The sequence below is a fragment of the Gobio gobio genome (assembly GCF_949357685.1).
Source record: "Gobio gobio genome assembly, chromosome: 8".
Taxonomy (NCBI): Eukaryota; Metazoa; Chordata; class Actinopteri; order Cypriniformes; family Gobionidae; genus Gobio; species Gobio gobio.
This window is the reverse complement of record NC_137114.1, coordinates 39529173-39550698: the sequence shown is the minus strand read 5'-3', so window position 1 is coordinate 39550698 and position 21526 is coordinate 39529173. Positions and strand designations below refer to the sequence as shown.

Genomic DNA, 21526 nt, shown 5'->3' with positions numbered 1-21526 from the left:
AAGAACCTTTCAGTAAACAGCCTCCTATAGCATTTGAGTCCGTTTTGACCTGGACAAGGTACTTAATTGTATTTAAATTATTTTAATCCCATTTTTTTGTATGAAAATGAAACCTTGTTAGTGAGTAAAAATACACATTATGTATTTATTTTTTCAGATTTTTGTTAAAAGAGTTTGAGATAACATTTAAACTAAATTGTTACACCTTTTGCGCTCGGGTCCATTTTGACCCAGATTTAACTGGCTTTGCACTTGAAGTTATGCCAATTTTTTTATATATATATATATATATATATATATATATATATATATATATATATATATATATATATATATATATATATATACATCTATTAGTTGATTTGTCTCATTACTTCTGAAAAATGTAAAATGCAAGCCTGCCATCCATTAAAGGCACAGTATGTAAGATTTTTTTAGATTAAAATATCAAAAAACCTCTAGAACAATGTTAACATTATCCCAAATTTTTCCAGCAATGTTTAAATCCAGAGAAATCAGCTATTTTAACCAGTGTTACAGAGCTTGATGGCATATCCGCTCTACCCTTGAATTCCGTAGAAACCATGAAAACACCAAAGACGCTTTAATATAGTATGTTTTATTAGACAGGCGAAAACGAATCATTGTTATACAGCGCAACACGGTTAGTTCTTGTTTGAATGGCTTGTTTTCTTGATTCACCGCGAGTAACGCTTTTACCATTCCTCAGAAACAATACTATTTATTGTTATAGCATAATCAGAGAGAGCTTTCTCCATCATAAAATATTTTTTTAAATGAATTGCGTGTCATTTAGCAACAGTCATTTAACAGTCTCTCGCATTAGCATTCGCTCCCACGGCTCTCAGCGCGTCCTTCATACCCTAACGTTAATAAAAATACATTCATGAACATGATTTCTGCCTGAGTCCGTCGGATTCCTTTCCATCGGCTCTGGTGGTGAAAAGTCATGACTACAACTCCCATGATTCCACACTCACTCACTGCGTCATCAAGATATGCTTTTGTTTTGAATACGGGACCTCTAGCGGCAACACTTACATACTGTGCCTTTAAAACTTTAAACAACAGCCTGTTCATTAGTCCTATACAGTACTAGGGATATAGTACTTGATCAACAAGTAAAACAAATATATGTACAAATTACAGCAACGCTACATAAAGATGTAAATGTTAAAAATGGTTAAAGACCAAGTAAAAAAAAAAAAAAACAGTCAAAAAGCACAAGGAATGCATTAAAATTTTACACCCTTTATTCATTTTATCACACATATTAAATCTGAACTCTTTTACATGAATTCAGTTATTTTTAACATGAATTAGTAAACGCTTTGCTAGTAGTTCTGTGACTGATGCCCTCCGGTTATAATTACTGCTTCACTGCAGAAAACATTTCAAAGAAACATCTTGAGTTAAAAATAAAAACTGGGTAGAATTGCAAATAGACAAAATATAATTGATTGAAAAAAAAAATACTTGGCTGTTACTGCCATATTTATTCAACCTTTCAAAATGTAACTGCTTGTATCTGTTACAAATCCCAACACAGGGTTTATGGTATGTTCAATAAAATTTCCTTTAATATACACAAATAGTTTACAATGCTGTTAAACTTTGTAGCTTCTTTCTGTTAAACTTCACAAAACCGTTCAAAACATAGCTTTTTTTTTATACTTTTTTTTTCTGCACATGTTTAAATACACCTTGGAATATAATATATGTTTAATATATATATTTATTATTTTCAAATGCTACCAGTTATCAAGATCAGACTGCTGCCTCTCAACAAAGACAACAGTGAAACAAGATCCTCAGAATATTATGTTTGGTAAGTCTTAACCAATGACAGAATTTCTGATTCTCAGTACTACACTTGGCTCCCTAAGTGCTTCAAAAACTGTTATCATCGCCAAGATTCATTTCAGCATTCAAGCAGGGCTCGACATCAAGCCTTGTCATGTGCTTGTCCTTGGGACAAGTCAACCAGTCATTTACTTGTCAGAGTAAAAAAAGTTACCGGTGGTTTTTGGTGGTGTAAATAATTTATTCTGAGGCAATATTTTCATCAGTGTTCTATCAGCTTTTACATACTTAAATCTGCATATGTGATATTTACCCCAGGGCATTATTCACCTAGCTTAGAAATCTAGACGCACTCTAGCGGCAGGAAATGTAATTTGCAGCCAGGGTCGTCTAGCAACTCTCCGTCGGCTTGCGAGCTGGAAAAACCAAACTCTAGTCAGGCCAATCACATCGTGTATAGAGTCAGTGGGCGGGCTTAACAAAATGACGGCAGAGTTGCGACGGTTCCGCGTGCTACTTGTAAACAAAGAAGCTGGCAAACAGCGGTCTTTCGAATCGGCTTTGGCCGCGACTCTGGAAGTCATGGAGTTAAGCTTTTCTTTGAGAAAAGAACAAAGAACGGCAATGAAGACATTCTTAAGAAAGGAAGATGTGTTCAGAGTTTTGCCGACCAGATACGGCGAAAGTTGAATCTATCAACTAGCTCCGCTTCATCTTCTTCTTTGCTCTGGTTGGTTGTAGCACTATCCTATTGCGTGCAGAGAGAATTTGAAAGACAACTGTTTATCCCGCCCCTCAGATTGAGCCCTGCCAATGGTGAGTTCCCAGACCCAACATCTTGATGTGGGTCTGGCTTGTCAGGCTATTATTTACCTTTATTAAGGCCATTTTTTTAAAATATCTGCTTCATCTTTTTGTGTCAAATTTCTCACATTTGATCAATAAGACACTATAGGGCTGTTACCAATCAAATTAAATTTACACTGCAAAATTATAACTGCAATAAATAATGTTATGAGATTAGTGTTTTAAATATATTTTGAATATACAAATAAATGTTGGTAAAAAAATGCCATGATACTTTTAAACATGAAACTAAACCGCCAGTAGGTGGTGGCAAGTCAGGTATTAAGTATCTTAATATTAACTACTTGTTTATTGAACTATAAAATCTATGCAACATTTGCAATCGTAATATGGTAAAACAGCTCCCTCGGTCGTGTTATGTTACTTAACTATACTTGAATAAACTCAACATTTTGAATTTTTACCTCAGTATGTTCCTTCTGTGATTCTCTTGTGTGTGCTGTTACGCTCATTGTCAATCATAAAATCAGAATCATTCATGTTTCGTTGCTTTCCTAGTTATTTTTTGTCACTGAAGTTCTAATGAGGCTATTGATTAGGCAAGTAAAATTCTCTTGTCCTGGACAAGTGGACAAGCGTTAATGTCGAGCCCTGATTCAAGGATGAATTATCACTCCTGACCTCATAAAATATGGAGTCAAAGTGACTTCTTCCCTCTTAAAAATGGACAGAAGCACTCCTGTCTCGCTTTATACTCTGGCAGAAGGGACACGCGGACGTACAGAAAGAGCCCGGAAGACAATGGAGTCAAAGATGGGTTATCGGACCCGTCCTCTACGTTTGAACCAAAGTCCAAACCCTTCTTCACAAGCCCCAGTAAGGTGCCAAGTTCCTGCGGTCCCTCTCGTACACGTCAGGAATGACACCGTATGGTGTCTGGATCATTTTCACAGAATTCCTGCCAAACAGTTTCCTCTCATACTCAATGAGTTGGCGCCAGAACCCTCCGTTAGGACGAATGACAGGTCGGCGGGCCTTGACCCAGGCGTGAGCCTCGGCCAGGGAAACTCTGTGGTACTTCATGAGGTAGGCCAAACAGAGCGAGGCGGAGCGGCTTACCCCAGCCGCACAGTGCACCAGCACTACTCCCCGTTTACGGCCCACGCTGTGGATCTTATCAGCCACACTGTCAAAATAAAGCGAAATCGGCGAATGAGGCATGTCGGCCAGCGGCACTTTCACATACTCCATGTGCGGCCAGTTGAAGTTGGGCAGCTCGATGGTGGCGTTCACCACACAGGTAATCCCTTTGGACAGGAGGAGGCTGCGGTTGGATGCCACATTCCCCCGGCCAAGGAACAGGGAAGGAGTGATCTGGGCGATGCCCCCCAACAGGCTGCTGGTCTCGGGCACCAGGCGGGGGACAGCAGGCATCACTGAACTGCGGTGATGGTGGTGTTGGTTATGGTGGTGGTGATGGTGGTCTTGGTGGTGGAAGAACCCCTGACTTCGGGAACCCATAGAGGAGCGGAGGCAGGAGACAGAGAAATAGAAACCTTGAGGTGGCGCCAGGGTGTCTTTCAGTTCTCCTTGGTCATCTCAAAGTGAATGAGGAGATCATACAGACCATTGGGTGCACCTAAAAAAACCAAGAGCGACACAAGTCAGTTTGCTTGGAATAACAAGTAGTCTGTAACAAGTGAGAAAGTGCCTTGCACACTCACACAATGTATACATTGTACATCCACTGCGGGTTATGAACCTACAACCTCCTCGTTAGTCGTTTATAAAAAAAAAAAACATGATCAGATTAAACCCTAAAATCCATGGATTTTAATTTTACATCAAAAGTAAGCAACATCTAGATGTATAAAGGCAAAAAATTTGCGTTCGCCAAATGTGCTCATGCATAACAGTAATTAAAATAATCCAACATTATCAAAATGTAAAAATAAATAGACATTCACAATATGCATTAATATTCAGAAACCCATATCAGATGTACATTTTCGCCACTTCTGACAAAGTTTCATGAGTTTTCGAGCATGTTTAGGCTCTCAAAAATGTGATTCATTTGGGAGAAGAATAATAATAGGCGGAGCAAATACAATAGGGTCCTCACAGCATCGGTGCTCGGGCCCTAATTATCTTCGGACACAAAATACAATTTCAGGATAAAAAACTAAACGAAAAAACATGACTTTTATTTTGGATTTGAATGTTTGTATCCCCTAGGACAGTGGTTTTCAAACCTGTCCTGGAGGACCCCCAGCACTGCACATTTTGTATGTCTCCCGACATCTAACACACCTGATTCAACTCATGAGCTCATTATTAGAGACCGCAAGACCTGAAGTGGGTGTGTCAAATATGGGAGACATACAAAATGTGCAGTGCTGGGGGTCCTCCAGGACAGGTTTGAAAACCACTGCCCTAGGATATGTTGCCAGTTTGAAGGTATAAATTCACGAAAAAAGAAAGCTTGTTTGGCAATGCGTTACAACATTTTAGCCAAATTTTTTACAACATTTATTCTACTAAACAAAACATTCTTTGTAAAATTCTGTTGAATAATAAGCAAAATGCCTATTTATGAATATTATAGCCTACTGTATCATATTTAATACGCACATTTCTAGGGCCTATAAATTATCAATATAACCAAAACTGCTGAAAAACATGTACACAATCTACTTCATGCCTTCTTTCCTCAGATTGATAGTTCTGTTTTTTTTTTTTATCAAGCAGTCTTTTTTGCTAAGAAATGTAAATGTAAGAAACATTTACTGGACTGAAGCAACTTGGGTTTACTTGATTATTCATACACCATTTTTTGATGTTTAAAATGTAATTGTTTCATGTAAATGTCAAATATGACACACAAAGCTTTTGGGGAACATTTATTTGTCCATCTTTCAATTCTCATTGTTTTGCAAGAATTGCTTATATGAGCTATAAAAGCCTTCTACAGACAGATTATGAAAAATGTAAAAACGTAACTAATAAGCTAACGCTAAACAAAAACGTTTTAAGCATGCAAGAAATATATAAACTTTTATCTGAATATATCTTTTTATCTAATAAAGATAAATACAGAATAATACATAATACATAAAGAATGTATGAACGAATCAAGTGCATCTCTTGCGCTGCATTAAACCATCCCATAATATGTAACTGTTCAAATTAATGCACGGCTCAGAGTAACTGTACAACATGTAAGATGATAACATTATAAAGTAATTATTCTATCAAAATAAATATCTCAATCAAGTGGCTTTGTCTATAATATTATACACAACATATTATTCTCAAATACATTTTTATATTATCATTATTATAAAATATTGTTGCCCCTGGTTCAGTAATGAACTCTTGTAATAATAGCTTTGCTGGGACAGATTTTAAGCATCACCTCAAGATGCAATCCAATCCTGTTCACATGAAATAAGCAGCTCGAGCAGGTTTAAGTTTACGGACCTGTTGCTATGACAGCAAGTCCAGGATGAGCTTCAAAGAACCAAACGATCCAAGATCAAGCCAAATCGCCAACAATCAAATGCAGCTAAATGAGTTAGCGTCGTACGAAGAACAGACCCCATATCTAAACTATTCACAACAAACACTCTTTCAACATGAAACCAAGAAATGAGACAAACACTTTCCCTGCCTCTCAAATGTTTCTATCCCCTAGGATACGTCGCCCAATTTAGGGTTACGATGAACAGCGATTTATAAAATAGGATGCATTTAGGACACAATTTTGTGCATATGGATGCATTATGATTCGCTTGTATAGGAACATTTCAGAAATTGATGTACATTCATATTTAGGATCATTGTACGCACAGCTTTATGAATTGAGAACCCACTCTGCCATGGAAACAAGTACTGCATGTCCATTTTAAATTAAATTGAGGACCTTTTCAGAGTCCAGAGAGGTGCTTTACAAGCATCGATGACTGAAGCTTCCTCGTTGATGGTAAAACAACATTAGCATGGCTGAATGCTGGTTTAATGGACTTAATTACTGTATGTACCCAGCAGATGTGCCCCTCTGTCTGACTCGCGTCCCTGGAGCTGTGCATGAGTGTGTGGGGGCCATACGGAGCAAGTGTTTACTGGGCCTGGAGGACCCTTATTAATCAAACCAAGAACAAGGCTTGAAACCTGTTATAAGCGAACACACTGTCTGACAGTAAGCTTGATGTATCGCACGGAACAAGAGGGCAGCCCAGAGCCTCAGTATTCTGGAGGAAAAACTACTTTTAACTGAACTTTCCAAAAGCTGTGTTTGCTCTGATAAGGATTCAACTACAATTTTTTACTTAAAAAATCCATACATTATGAAACAGTTTGGTTCAATTTTAATAAATTATCTAATGAATTAATAAGCCCCAAGAAGTTGTAGTGTACAGTGATTTTATAAAAGCTGAAGGGCATTGTTAAGGCCTGTGCACACCCGGACGATTTTCGCGTGCGCTTATCGCCAGTGTTTTTCGGCGCGTCTGTGTTCACACGAAGCGATTTTCACTGGTGATGCGCCGAACGAACGTGTAAATTCAGTAGATGGCGCTCCCGGTACACAAGGTGGTGCTGCGCCACTTTACGCTTCTGACACTCGCTTGTCACACAGAAGAAGAAGAGAAACTGTATTTTCGTGCTAGCCAAAACCAACCATTCACACACTTTTGCTAACTGGCAAGCAGCACCATAGATATACATAATAAAGGCTAGATGTCTCGTCCGCGCTGCTGGCCAATGCAGGTCGACGTCCGCACCTGGCGGCCATCTTGTCACAGGCAGCTCGCTCACTCGTAACATTGTTTTCATGGTGCTTGCACTTTTTAAATAACCATAACTTGCTCAATTTTCTAATGATTTTCAAACTGTTTGGTTTGTTATAAACGTCAGATGTAGTTATGACACTGCATACTTATTCATAATTTGTTCAAGCATCCATAATTATAGCCACGTTAATAACGTTTGTAAGAAACCAAACCATTTATAAATCCGCACATCATCTTTGGCTACTTACTTCCTCTTTGTCGTATCAATGTGTGCTCGGCAAGACCGTTTTGTGCTTGAGTGCCACCAAGTGGTGTTTTCCTGTAGCTTCAGCAGCTCCAGGCACGTGAACAATTGGTCGGTCGGTTTGTAACGTGCCTTGCCGAAGAAAAAAACAAACCCATGGCGTTTTTAAAAAAAATTATGCTTTTACGTCTGGCGTTTTGCGTGTCAGTGTGCACACTCACATTGGCGCCCTTTGTTTAGTCACGAGGCGTTAAACGTCGGTGATAAACGCGTGTGAAAATCGTCCCGGTGTGAACAGGCCTTTAGGCTCGGAGCGGATCACTGCAGCTTCATGGCCTTACTGCCTATATAAAAAGGTTATCACGTTCCACATGCCTGGCAAGGTTTCATAAAATAAACATGCAGCAACAAAAATTTAATAATTTATAGATAACATAACAAAGAGGTTGCAAAGAATCGCACAGATGCAGTGGAAAGCATGTGATACTATTGCAATGAAGTGACATCTGTATGAGAGATTGACTGAGTCATGTTTGATGCTGTTGTAAAATACTAAGATTAATTATATATTTATAAAGCCAAAGTTAATTACCTGCTAGCTGACCTGTGTTGTGATAGCAAGTCCAAGGTTATCCAACTTTTTCGCCACCGAGATATTTTTTAATTCCCATCACATTATACTAAAATCTTCTTGAGGTTGATCCAAGGCCATGAGAAGATCTTTATTCAGGGATATGCGATAAATGTTTTAACATAGACGGAAAGTGTTTCATTTTTTTTAAGATTTCCTGTCAAACGTGCCCCTAATTGAAGAATCCTCCATTAATGAATACAAAGAGTATTACCATAATCGTATCATTATAATTGATGCACTGAATTTTCTTTGTCAGATTGATGCATTTTTACATCCTGAGTTAAAAGACTCTGTGTCCCTATCACACACTAACACTATATAAAATTACTTCAAAGTGCACTAGTACTTCCAAAATTTCTAGAATGCATGCCTAGGGGGTTTAACCAACAAACGTTTCATTGTGATCTGAGTTTCACTGCTGAAAAAACTCTTTGTCTTCTGAAAATGTGACTGAAGCACACAGCTGAAGGTTGTGTCCTGGCCCCAATTGCTCAATGTCCTCAGGTAACAAGATCATTCGGTCGACAGTTTTGGCCCTCAGAAGCCCCTGTGGGTTCCAAGTGTGCTTTAATCTGCATCTTCCAATTTCTCGTGGTCGAGTCGCTGGCACGCATGAAAAACTACTGAGTGTAGAGCATCTGTTTTTGCAGCCTACCTTTCAGACATCAGCGTGTTTTATTGAAGGACAGACGGTCTACTTATGGCTTGTGTGCTGCACATCATGCCTGAGGGCTCTATAACAGTCATATAGTATGCAGTGGGCTCTGACCCTTAACAGTATGCCACAAATATCAAACCAATGACGTTAAATAAGAATTATATCTGATGTCAGTGCAACCTGTTGTGTGGTAGTTCCCCACCATTTGCAGAGCTACACTTTACGCTTGCACTTCTGATGTACGTTCCGCCATGTCAAGCTTACATTTTATTTAAAGCCACAATATGTAATTTTTCGGCGCTAGAGGTCACTTATACAAAACAAAACCGCTTCTCCCGCTTATGTGTATGTGGGGTATGGCAGCACTGTTTTATCATATTAGATACATTTAAGTGTGTTGAAAGTTATGTTATAATGCTACTCTGTGTGTTCGCTCGGTGGCTACAATGAGACACTTGTTGCACACTGCAGTAAGCTAGATCGATATTAGGCATGGTAAAACACGGTACTCGCGGTAAATCAAGAAAACCAGATTTAAACAATCAGACTAAAGGTCCTCTCACACTGGACGTGATTTTGACGCGCGATTAATTTGCGCAATGGTTTTATTTTTTGATCAGCTGTTTGTGCAATGAGTGCTTCCACACCGAACGCGAATGTGCTGTGGCAAATTTATATTTTCTTTTTCGTTTCGATTTTTTTTAACACTCGCAGTGACAGAAAAGGCTTCAACCAATCACATACAAGGAAACAAAGGTGATGAAATGTCCAGTTGATGTCATTAGCTATTCAATCAACATTACCCTTTGCCAGGTATCGCATTCTCATGATATTACAGCTGTATTTGTAGTTACAGGTGTACAGCTGAAACTGTGTTTGCCCACTGTAGGCTACAGACAACGATAACATAACCTTTTGAGTTAAAACTCGCACATTTTTTTCTAAAACTAATTGTGTACGCGACTATGTAAAGTGAATGCGTTTCCGTCAGTACGACTGTGGCACTTAAATGTTTACATTGTGACTCAACTGGAAACACAGCAGCTCCGGATCGACTGGTAGTCGTGTGTTTGTCTCGTCAGATGCGCTGCTACTGTCTCTGGAGGAGCTCCTTAAAATTGTCCCACGGACATTTGAAAGTAAGTGCGGAACCGGCCATGATAAAGTTTTAGCTCCTGTACAAGATTAGCATACTCCCCTTCAGACTCTCTGTTCTTTAAGACTGGTTGCACCCAAAACCTTCTTTTCTGTCTTTTAACGAAAATGAAAAGCTCGTCTTCACTGAATGAGGAAGTGTCCGTGTTTTCTCAGCTGTCGCCGCAAATGTTTCGGAATGTTGGAGCTCTGAAACGTCGCGGCTGATGTGAATGGTTTTGACGCGAACTATTCGCACACAAAATATTCGTTTTTCCGTTACGCGTCCGGTGTGAAAGGGCCTTAACTGTGTTGAGCTGTATAACAATTAGTTTTATGTCGATGAATGTATCCAAACAGTTGCTCACTTGTCTAATAAAACATAATATATTAAAGTGTCTTTGGTGTTTCCATGGTTTCTAGAAAATAAAACTCAAGGAAATCAATGGTAAAGCGGGTATGATGATGTCATTGATAGGTGATGCACTGACACGATCCGTGTCCTGGTTAAAATTGCTTATTTCTCTTGATTTAAACATTGTTGGAAACATTTGGGATAATGCAAGTACACAAGTCAACAAAATATATAACATTGTTCTGATTTTGGATATTTTAATTAAAAAATCTATCTTACATATTGTGCCTTTAATTGAGTATTTTATTTGAGTTTAATTGAATTGACAATTTGTTGATAATATCACTGCCTTATTATGATATATTCAAATGATTTATTTTTATAATTGTATTTTAATTATGATTATTATCTAATAACTGACAGCTCTGTAGTATTCCTACAATGCGGCAAAAGGACCAGCAATTTATGGCAGTGTCCTTGTGCCCAGTTATCTGCTACTGGGTTTGCATTAATAAAACCCATCTGCCCCAGTTTGTGCTGGCTGTCTCCCTGAGCCTTCCTCAACATCAATGAAAAACCACCCGCCTGCCATTCTCATGGGACTCTGATCGCATCTACAGTTTACAGTCTCTACCATCCTTTCAAACGGGGCACACAATGTCCCTCTCTGGCTGTCACTCATTTTTGACACCTGTGGTGCCACACAAACTCTTCTTCACAGCTTGTGGGCTTGTTAACACAAAAGGGCAGTCAGTGTAATTGTGACTAAGTGATCTTGGGTAAATTGTAGCTTTCGAATCAAATATGGCACCGAATATGGCATCATGTAATTTGTTCTTATCTTGTGAATGAGTCATTGATGCATATTTTACTATTGCGCGATTTTACCTTTTCAACTTACTTTCAACTCTTTGTGTAATGTGGCTCCAAAAAAGGTCTGCAATGTTACAAAGCACAAAGTCACTCCAAAGTTAGTTATTCTCTATATCAGTAAACACTGTTTCTGAACTCCATTTCTCATTTGAAAAAATTCAGTAAAATATCCAAAAACCACTAGGCCAGTGTCATATATTTTGTTCAGTTGAGTACTTACAATATCCCAAATGTTTCCAAATATTTGTAAATCGTGAGAAAATTGCTATTTTAACCAAGGAATTTTATTCTGGTTTTATTTTGCAGAAACGCTTTACCCTCACTGCAGTGTGAACAAGTGTCATAGCAGCCAATTTTAATATGATAAACAGAGCTGCGTTACCTCATACTCATGACCAGAAAAGCGGAAGTGGCGCCGGCGACTGTGGCATAATAAAAGTCCTGCTGCTCGTGAGGCGTGTGTTGCGTTCATCTTATTAACAATCGCTCCAGCAGCCTTGCTCCGCTCCCACAACACTTGGTCCTGCTCTGCTTCATACTACAGTAACGTTAATAATCGCATCTATGAACATGATTTCTGCCCTAATCCTATCCCGATTCTTTTCCACCGGCTGTGAGGTGAAGACCACATGTCCCAAGATTCTGCGCTCAAACTCAAACGACATCAAGCTACGCCTTCGTTTTGAACAGGCGACCTCTAGTGGGCGGAAAAGTTACATAGTGCACCTTTAAATAATTCCCAAGACATACACAAAAAAAATGGGGGTGTTGCAAGGTTATTAGTGAGTTGTCACTATGTCAGAGACACAATTTTTCCACCTCGAATCTAAACTGCCTTTTTTGGCCTTCCTAGGGCGAATGAACTGAAGAAACAGTGGTTAAAGTGTGTTTTCTATTCCTCAGCTGTATACAACCACAACCTATTGTTGTGTTCTCACCATTTTTCTGCTTTCTGAACCATGCAGTTCGATGCAGGTCAAATGTTTTAAATGGCACAGTTATAATATGTAAGAGAGGTATAAAATAAAGAATTACCAGTGTGAAACGTCCTGCACAATTCGTGCATGTGAAGGTGGTTCAGGTTCAGCTTGTTGTTCTTGACTTTCATTATTGAACTCGGGCTCAAACTGATACGGCAAAACTGACGGCAGATCAGAGCTGATACTCGCTGGTTATGGTAAAGAGCGTTACCTTTCCGGCTGACCAATCACAGCAGACTGTGCTTTTTGGAAGGTGGGTTTTAAAGAAACCAAATCTAAAACAGAGCGTTCAGATGGCAGATGAAAAAAGGTGTGGCAACATGCGATTTTTTTATGATAAATTATGTAAACGTACTCTAGTGCCCTATAAACAAAATTATGAACTTTTTAATGCTTAATGAGCATAATAGGACTCCTTTAAGAACTATGGTGGAGAGGAAGCGGAAGATTTTTTAAAAGATTCATCCTTCCCTTGGGTCATTTTGACCCGAATATTTATTTATTTATTTATTTATTTATTTATTTATTTATATAAATATATATATATATATATATATATATATATATTTTTTTTTTTTTTTTTTAAACAATTGAGTGTTCATCGGAGTGGTCCAAGACCCTAGGACTTTTGTCATACTTGAACTACGTATACACACGGAAAAAAATTGACAAGTTTTGTGGTTGAAATTTTTTAAAAGTAACAAATCATTCCCTCACGGGTCAGTTGGACCCCCTTAGGAATGAATTGAATGTGAGGAATGCTTCAGTACACAGTACAAAATTCTAACTAAAAATGCTAGAACTTTACCAAAAAATTATTTTATTATGTCTACGTGTTTATCTGAATGCATCCTGAGAGGAACCGACTTTAGGACCCAGCAGAACAGCTCATTTGCTTCATAAAGAGCTATACAGCTAGCCTGGGAAAACCCAGACAACTTCCGGCAAATTTAGATTTGCTCTGCAAGTAGTCTGGCAAAGAGTCCATTCAAACCCATTTCTAAACCCTAGAAATCGCGGCACCAATCAGAAACGTTGGGGCGGGCTTTACACGATGACGACAGCGCAGCGACATTGAAGCAGATTTTCCGCTGCTGTGGAGCATCACTCGTTCGAATCAGCTATCGCATCTGTTTTAAGCGATTTAAACTTTTCATTTTCGTTAAAACCCGAGCAAAGAACAACACTCGAAGCCTTTATATCTAAAAAAGATGTTATCGCTGTCTTACCGACTGGATTCGGCAAAAGTCTGAAACCAGCTTGGCCCTTTGGTGGCTAAACGAATGGGTCTTAGCGAGAGTCCTCTGGTAGTGTTAATGTTTTACAAAATATAGTTTTAAGTCCTTTTCAGGAGTGAATGAAATTGTTTAAAGCTCAAATCTGTGGTTTATTTATAAAGAGAGCGCCCTTTTTTGTAAATTTGATCTGCCGTTTTCGGAGTTGTGAGTTCCAGTGGTTCAGCGGCGCTCAAACGATTATTGAGCCCGCCGAGAGACGCCTTTCCTCGGCCAGTCCTTCTGCCGTCTGCCGCTGGCTCTGATGTCTCTGTAGTGGTTAAACCGTCTCGTCTTGTGTAGATCTAACGGCTGATCTTTGCAATCATTAATCTATAATTTGTTCCTAGACAGATTGTTTTGTCTGAGGGCAAAGTGAAGTTCCATAACTTTATATTTTTAAGATATTAAACCTTACCGTTGTTGTCTCCTAGCGCTGACTTTGACTGAATTGCTTTATTTATTGTATAGCTTCTTATACCTTTTACTTATACTTTTATATTTGCTATTGATGATCACACATAAACTGACATTTAACAAAAAGAGACTGGGTTGTGTTTTGTGTCATATTTAATTTATTACAGTGATAATCATAGCCTATATTATGTGTGTGTTTTTTTAAATGTAAACGAAAAGCGGCTGGGTTTTTTATATTTCGTTTTGTTATAAACATGCATTGAAGATAATATGCATTGCCTGCACTACATATTCAAATATATACTGAGTGATACTGTCAAGAGCATAGTAGGCGGACTAGTGTCCTCCCGTCCTCAGGAGTTCGTTCTCCGGAGTCAAACTTGGTAAGTCACGGACGCAAGTCAGAAGTTTGCGTACGAAATATGTCATAAAACACCACTGCCTCATTTCATAAAAAAATTAAACATAATAATAATAATAGCCACACGAATGTGGTTCAGGCAACGCGTAGCTAGGCCTACATTGATTATCTTATATATTTATAATAAAACGAAGTATAAAACACCCTGCCTCTTTTCGTTTACATTTAAAAAATAATATATTAAACATTAATACGTGGTTTAGGTAAGGTGACCAGATTCCTGAAATGGAAACCGGGGACATTTCCTATTTGAGAACACAAGTACAGACAAGAACGAATATTGAGAAACGGCCAGAGTCAGATGTTTCTCCGTCGCTCTGCATACGTCATCTCCCTCATCGCTCTGATTGGTTTTAGGTCTATCCAATTGCGCCGAGAGGCATTTGAGCGACGCCTGTTGGTGACGCCCCTTTGGAAATGATTTGTCTATGAAGCTTTGCCAGACCATAACTCAGTTACTACTGAGAATGGTCTGGTTTTAACCAGGCTACTATACAGCCATCTAGTGGCAAGAGTCATGAAATATCATGTTATATTATTTATTTTTTTTCCACAAGAGGTCAGCAAAGACACCCAATGTAAGACATTTGCATAAAATTGTGAGTTATCTTGAATTTAAGTTGAAAGAATGTGCTTAAATTATTATTTATTTATTATTTATGGATAAAATCTAGTAGGCTAATTTTTAGGTAAATGAAATAAAAATAACAAAAAGGGTAGGATTTCTTACAAAGTGCGAGGGAGGGATGAGGGTTAATTTTTTGGTGCCGTGACCCATGACTACTGTAGGTGTTAAAGAATAAAGGCTTGATATATAAGAGCAAAGATTAACCTCAGCAACCCAAAGTGCTGATAGAGTCAAAGGCCTCACTGCTGACTATCACAGCTATTTATACAAGTGAGTGAGTGGAGAAGTGGGAAGAGAAGAAAGAGAGAGGAAATTAAGGAACATAGGCCTGCTCTTTTTTTGCTGTATGCATTACTTTTTGCTGAATGCATTGGTTCTAAACATAAAGCATATCGTTGAAGAGATATTGCCATCTACACAGTCTCACATCATTCAAATCCATATGATTTGAATTTTTTTTTATGTCTTCTGTGTAACACCAGAGATCTTGAAAAAATACAATAAAAACGGAAAAAATTACCAGGGAATGCCAAGGTACAAACAAACAATATACACAAAAGACTCAAAATATTCATTTGACTCAATATGAAAGTCACTTCTGTTTCAAATTTGCAGCATCATATTCGGGTATGAGGCATACAAGATATCTTCTTTAGTTTTCCACGGTGGAAGTCATACAGGTTTGGAATTAAATGAGAGCAACACTAGCAAATTAATCACAACTATTCCTTTAAAGATAAATGTGTGCTTGTATTTCATTATCAAAACACAATGTTTATGAAAAGGCACTTAAAATCCACCCCCCTGTACATTAAAAGCAAATTAAAAGCAACCACTCAATCTTAATGTCTTTTCCATTGGGTGCCAAGCAATTTTGCTACAAACGCAGTAATTCATTTTCTCCACCTGTGGAGTGGCGTGAACAAATATGCATGGAATGACAGTAATGGGCTGCTATGTCAACCTCACACACACACACACACACACATAGACACTCATCACTCAGTGTGTGTCTCTGGATCTGCCAACACCAGTGCACATCACAGATTCAGTGCCGCAGGTCTCGGATGCTGTGTGTGGAAATTCTCCCAGAGTCTGATTCCACCTCCGCAAGCATTAATGGGAATGAGAGACACCTGCTGAGAAACTCGAGCCCCAAAATGGCAGCCCTTCTTCCACACCAAATGTGGAAAACAGGAAACTAAACCTGAGCCGTGTTTACTCTACCAGCTTAATCTTGTCAATGGCCTAATGAAACAATCCATGCTCATTCAACAAGTGGTTCCAACCTAAAGAATTAGTAACATTTCAGATGCAGACCTTTTAAAGATTTAAATTTTAATATGCTAAATCGAGACAATAATAGGCCTATCCGTTTCACAATGGGCTGTCTATGAGAATCATAAAAGAAAATGCAATACTCCATTGCACATTGTTCATTTTTACATTTCTGTGCATTTCTAATTAATTGTGGTCAACCAATTATTATTCAAGTGGTCAACAAATAAGGGCTTTTAATGACCGATACCCATGCCGATATTTATACAGAAAGGTGAATGACGCAAAAAAAAATCTATTTTACACTATATACCTATATATATTTGTTTGATTCACAGAAATTATTATTTGTTCACAAATCAGATATAGTTTGTTTACAGCCTACAAGGAGTTTGAGTTGTAAAATATTTATTTGGACATGCAAACTTCAGATTTTAACCTACACCTGTGTGCAAAAACTGCGAGTTTCTGAAATGCAGTTAGGATATTTTTTTTAGAGTGAACAACATGGTTGTTCGATTACATTAATTAAAGAAAGCTGACTAAGGGTTAATATTAGTACTAATAATAATATGTAAGTCAACACTGAGGTGAAAGGAACAGGTTAATGCCAGTGAATGAGTGTATTTTGTTGCATTGAGCGCTTCATGTCTGACTCAGTCACGCACATCAACCTGTTCCATCAATGGCACCCGTGACATATTCAAAAAAGCATTTGAATGGGAAATAATACTAAATATCTACAACTGATACGACGGCGAACCTGTTGACTGCTCAATTTGAAAGAAACTAAGAGTAGTTCAAACTCTAGTGACGGGAAATTATTGAAGCATCGTTGAAAACATGGCAAAAACATCGCGGAAAATTACAACTCCTCTCACGCACGCGAACTGTTTGTGTTCACTTTGCGAGCGTTATTGCAACGAGCATTTTCTTTTTCTTTCATTAAACGCATAGTAGCATTTGTGTCGGACAAACACACTTGTAAATAGGCTACGTTACATTTCCGAGATCACAAAACATCACAAAAGCGACACTGTTGCGTCAACATCAGCGTAGACTCTGTTTAACAAGATTACTCTGAACCAAAGAACAGACTTAACTTACCTCACACACAAAACATTGTCCTCTGAAATTATACACGGGCTACACATTCACTTGATGCAGAATGTATCTCTATCACGCAAACAAGCTTATATTGTGGGAATATTCCTTCAAATCTGACAACTCCACGCGCTTCCCCGTGAAGGAGGTGAGCGCGCGCGCGTGTCTATGGTGCGTATGACAACAGGAAATTTTCTATTGGGAAAACATACGCTTATAGAGCACAGAAGCGCCTCCCCCGTCCAACACTACAGCCAGTCAGTCCTCACACCGACACATCACGATCCACACTCAGCTACAAATATGACAAGACATTCTCAGCAACAAACATCATGTGGACATGATGAACATAACGCCACTATAATACATTTAAAGAGCCTCAGGCGCACGAGGGTGGTGCAAATATACAAGCCATGGAGTTCAGAATATAATCTCTATATTAGCCTACACTAATTTAGTAGCCTAATTACTGTTGGATTAATTGTATTTTGGACCAGTTGCCAGTCATTTAGAAGCTGTTTGTCAATAATAAACTAGAAACCACTAAAAAGTTAAAACGCAAGCAACAAATCATAACATTCTGAGTTTGTGGATTGTACACTTCTCAAATAAAACATGATATCTTAATGTCAAATTATAAAGAGTTAATAATTAACTCATGATTTAAAATTATGTCATTATTTACTCACCCACATGTTCATATGATTTAGGCCTACTTTCTTCCTTGGAACATTTCTGTGAAAAAAAAAAATAGCAGATAAAACATGACATTTTGTCGAATTTCACTCCAAGACTAATGATCTTTTAAGCGTTTTATATGTAGCAATGTTGTCAAAATGGACAATTATATTTTTATGAAATATTGCAGTATTTTTTTAAATAAATGCTTTACCTGTGCACATCATTATTTAAAAAAAATAATGTGCCCTCATAATCTTAAAGTCCCAGTGAACCGGAAGTTGCAACCGACTTTATTTCAGTGATTTGACGTATTTCCGAGAGAAACGGAATACTAAATGAGCAGAACAGAGGACGTGGTTTGTTTTTTCCTCCCTATGACCTGATAGGATATAGAAACATAGGCGTTTCATTCAGAAAACGCACCTCCTCGCCATCTCTGTTTATTAGCTCGCGGGCAACAGACTGTCAGTTGGATGGGCGTGTTTAATGATGACATGTCGGCGTCGAAGCCCAAGCCGTCAAAGAGACGTCATCAAAAAAGGCCTACCAATGTAGAGGGGAGGAGCATTTTCAGATTTTGATTAAAGATTACGAAGCCAAATAATTTTTGGATGCGGATTGACTTGCACGGATGGATTGTTCACCACAAAACTAGCAATTTGCGCTAACAAAGTAAATATGGTCAATTTTGATTTCACAAGGACTTTAAATCAAAATAACATCTCTTCTCTGATGATGTGTTTACTGGCGCGAGGGCGGGACAACCTGTCAGTCACACGAGAACGACCAATAGCAAACCACAACCATCCAATCAATACCCCACAATCAAAATCAAGTCCCAGCCTACATTTTTATTGTTCAAGGAGCCGTATCATTCGGATATGTCACAATAGGGAAGAAAAAACGATCACATCTTCTGTTTCATGCCAACTTTAATGAAATGTATTATAACGTGTCACTGATAATATTTTTATTGTATGTGTAACCTGTCCTACTAGACCTGCTCCAAGGGGGATTCGAACCGGGGACTCCGGCATGGGAGGCGGGCGCACTAACAAGGACACTAAAGACCACAGCCTCTAGGGTCAGTCGCTAGCGCACCTCTTGAGGCCAGGGGAGTGAGGTTTTACATGCACAGCTCTGGCATACGTCCATTACACTCACCCCCATAAATCTCACTTCCATACGGGTCACGGCACACCAAATGTAACCGGTCCTACTTGACCTGCTCCCAGTGGGATTCAAACCAAAGTCTCCGTCGTGGGAGGCGCTAAAGACCTCTTGAGGCCAAGGGAGTGAGGTTTACACACACACAGCTCTTACTGGCTTACTGGTCTGTTACACATGGACCAGAGCAGCCTGGACATTCTGCCTAACACCTCATTTTGTGTTCCATGGAAGAAATTAAGTCATACAGGTTCGAAAAATGCATAAGGGTGTGTAAATGATGACAGATTTTCAGTTATTCCTATTTTCTGCCCACCCATTTGATGAATGGATACATTTTGACTCATACATAAACAGATTATTAATTTAATTATATGAGGGTTTGAATGACACTAATTTCAACCTGAAAATAATTTAATTAATTTTCATCAGTTGATTTATGTCTGCAAGGCTGACACTTTACAATCACTGTATTAACACTTAAGCCGGAACATATGGGCATGAGCAGTTCCTGGAATGGCACATCTCAAACACAAACGTCATGCTTATCGAGGTCAAGACAGCAGGAAATATAATGCTAAGCTTCAGTCTCAGATGCTTTGCTGTCACAGTGCTGCAAGCATTTGAGGCACAGAACATTTTATTTGAGATATCTCACCTCGGAGGCAAACACAGGGCTGTACTGTTTGGATTTCCAGGATAGCCGTAGTGGCGTCAGAGGCAGGAACTGTCTGAAAAGAGAGAGGACAAAGACTGGAAGAGTCAGTGGCACACCTGATACTCTCTGCTGGGGAGAGAGATCAAGCCCAAGGGATGGTGACTGCTTTCTGTTGCTCTGAACAATGCAGACAGTGAGACGGCTGGTATATAAACATGCTTCTAATATGTAGCCTACCGTTTAGGTGATATATGCACACTTTTGCCACCAATGTGTATCTTTGAGGTACTCTTTAGGTACAAAGGTGTACCTTTTGAAAGGGTTCCGCCCCAGTGACAGCTTTTGTACCTTTCTTTCTGAGAGTGAAAGTAAAATAAAAGTTGTTTGGCTTTAAATCAGGCGAAGAACCATATTTGAAGGGAGCAGAATCTCATTGAGCCCCATGTTAAAATGTCTCAATGACAAATGACCATATAGCATGTTAGTTAGCTAGAAAAATTAACTCTAGTGAGTAGGCTAGCATTTAGATAAATATATGTACTATATTACATATTTATTATATTTTTACTCTTATTCTCACTCCAAGCTAAACTCAAAAGTTAGCTCGATATTCTGGTGTACTGCTAAACGTTAACACATTTAGCAGATATACAATGTATCAAAGAAAAAAAACAAGTATCTCAGTTTCCACAAAAATGTAAAGCAGCACTGTTTTCAACTGATAATAATAAAAAAATGTTTCTTGATCACCAAATCAGCATATTAGAAAAATTTCTGAAGCATAATGTGACATTACATTAAAATAAAAAATAGAATAGAAAAACTGTTATTTTAAATTGTCATAATATTTCACAATATTACTGTTTTTACTGTATTTTTGATCAAATAAAGGCAGCTTTGGTGAGCAGAAAAGACTTATTTCAAAAACAATAATCTTGCTGACTCCAAAGTTTAAACGGTAGTGTAGCCTATATTTAAAATAGCAAGTCTTTTTGCAGGAAAATGAACCAAAAATTATTTGGTATGATATGTTTATCCTATCAAAAGCTCTCTAGAATGACAATGTCCCTTACGCATTACCACCTGCTAACATCTGGTGATGACAAATAGCAGAATATGGTTTTGTGAGTGAGTGAGTGAGTGAGTGAGTGAGTGAGTGAGAGAGAGTGAGTGAAGGAATGAATGAATTAAATGAGTGGATGAATGGAGTGAGTGAGAGTGAGTGAGTGAGTGAGTGAGTGAGTGAATGAATGAGTGAATGAGTATGAGTGAATGAGTGAGTGAGTGAGAGTGTGTGAGTGAGTGTGAGTAAATGAATGAGTGGGAGTAGATTAATTAATGAGTGAGCGAGGGAGTGAGTGAATGAGTGAGTGAGAGTGTGAGGGAGTGAATTAATTAATGAGTGAGCGAGTGAATGTGTGAGTGAGAGAGTGAGTGAGTGAGTGAATTAATTAATGAGTGAGCGAGTGAGAGTGAGTGTGTGAGTGAATTAATGAGTGAGTGAATTAATGAGTGAGTGAGTGAGTGAGTGAGTGAGTGAATGAATGAGTGAGTGAGTGAGTGAGTGAGTGAATGAATGAGTGAGTGAGTGAACGAATG

General features: G+C 38.5%; 1 protein-coding gene across 1 annotated transcript; it reads right to left on the bottom strand.

The window, feature by feature from the left end:
* Window positions 1–1252: 1252 nt before the first annotated feature.
* dusp14 (dual specificity phosphatase 14) lies at window positions 1253–17613 on the bottom strand. The gene is made up of 2 exons (XM_079824531.1): window positions 17425–17613; window positions 1253–4270 (listed from the first exon to the last, which is right to left on the bottom strand). The coding sequence occupies exon 2, from the start codon at window positions 4150–4152 to the stop codon at window positions 3496–3498; it is 657 nt and encodes a 218-aa protein (XP_079680657.1). The 5' UTR covers window positions 4153–4270; window positions 17425–17613; the 3' UTR covers window positions 1253–3495.
* Between the last annotated feature and the right edge of the window lie 3913 nt (window positions 17614–21526).

Excerpts from the sequence above, each read along its gene's own strand:
- dusp14 (XM_079824531.1), bottom strand. The coding sequence starts at position 4,152 with ATGGGTTCCCGAAGTCAGGGGTTCTTCCACCACCAAGACCACCATCAC.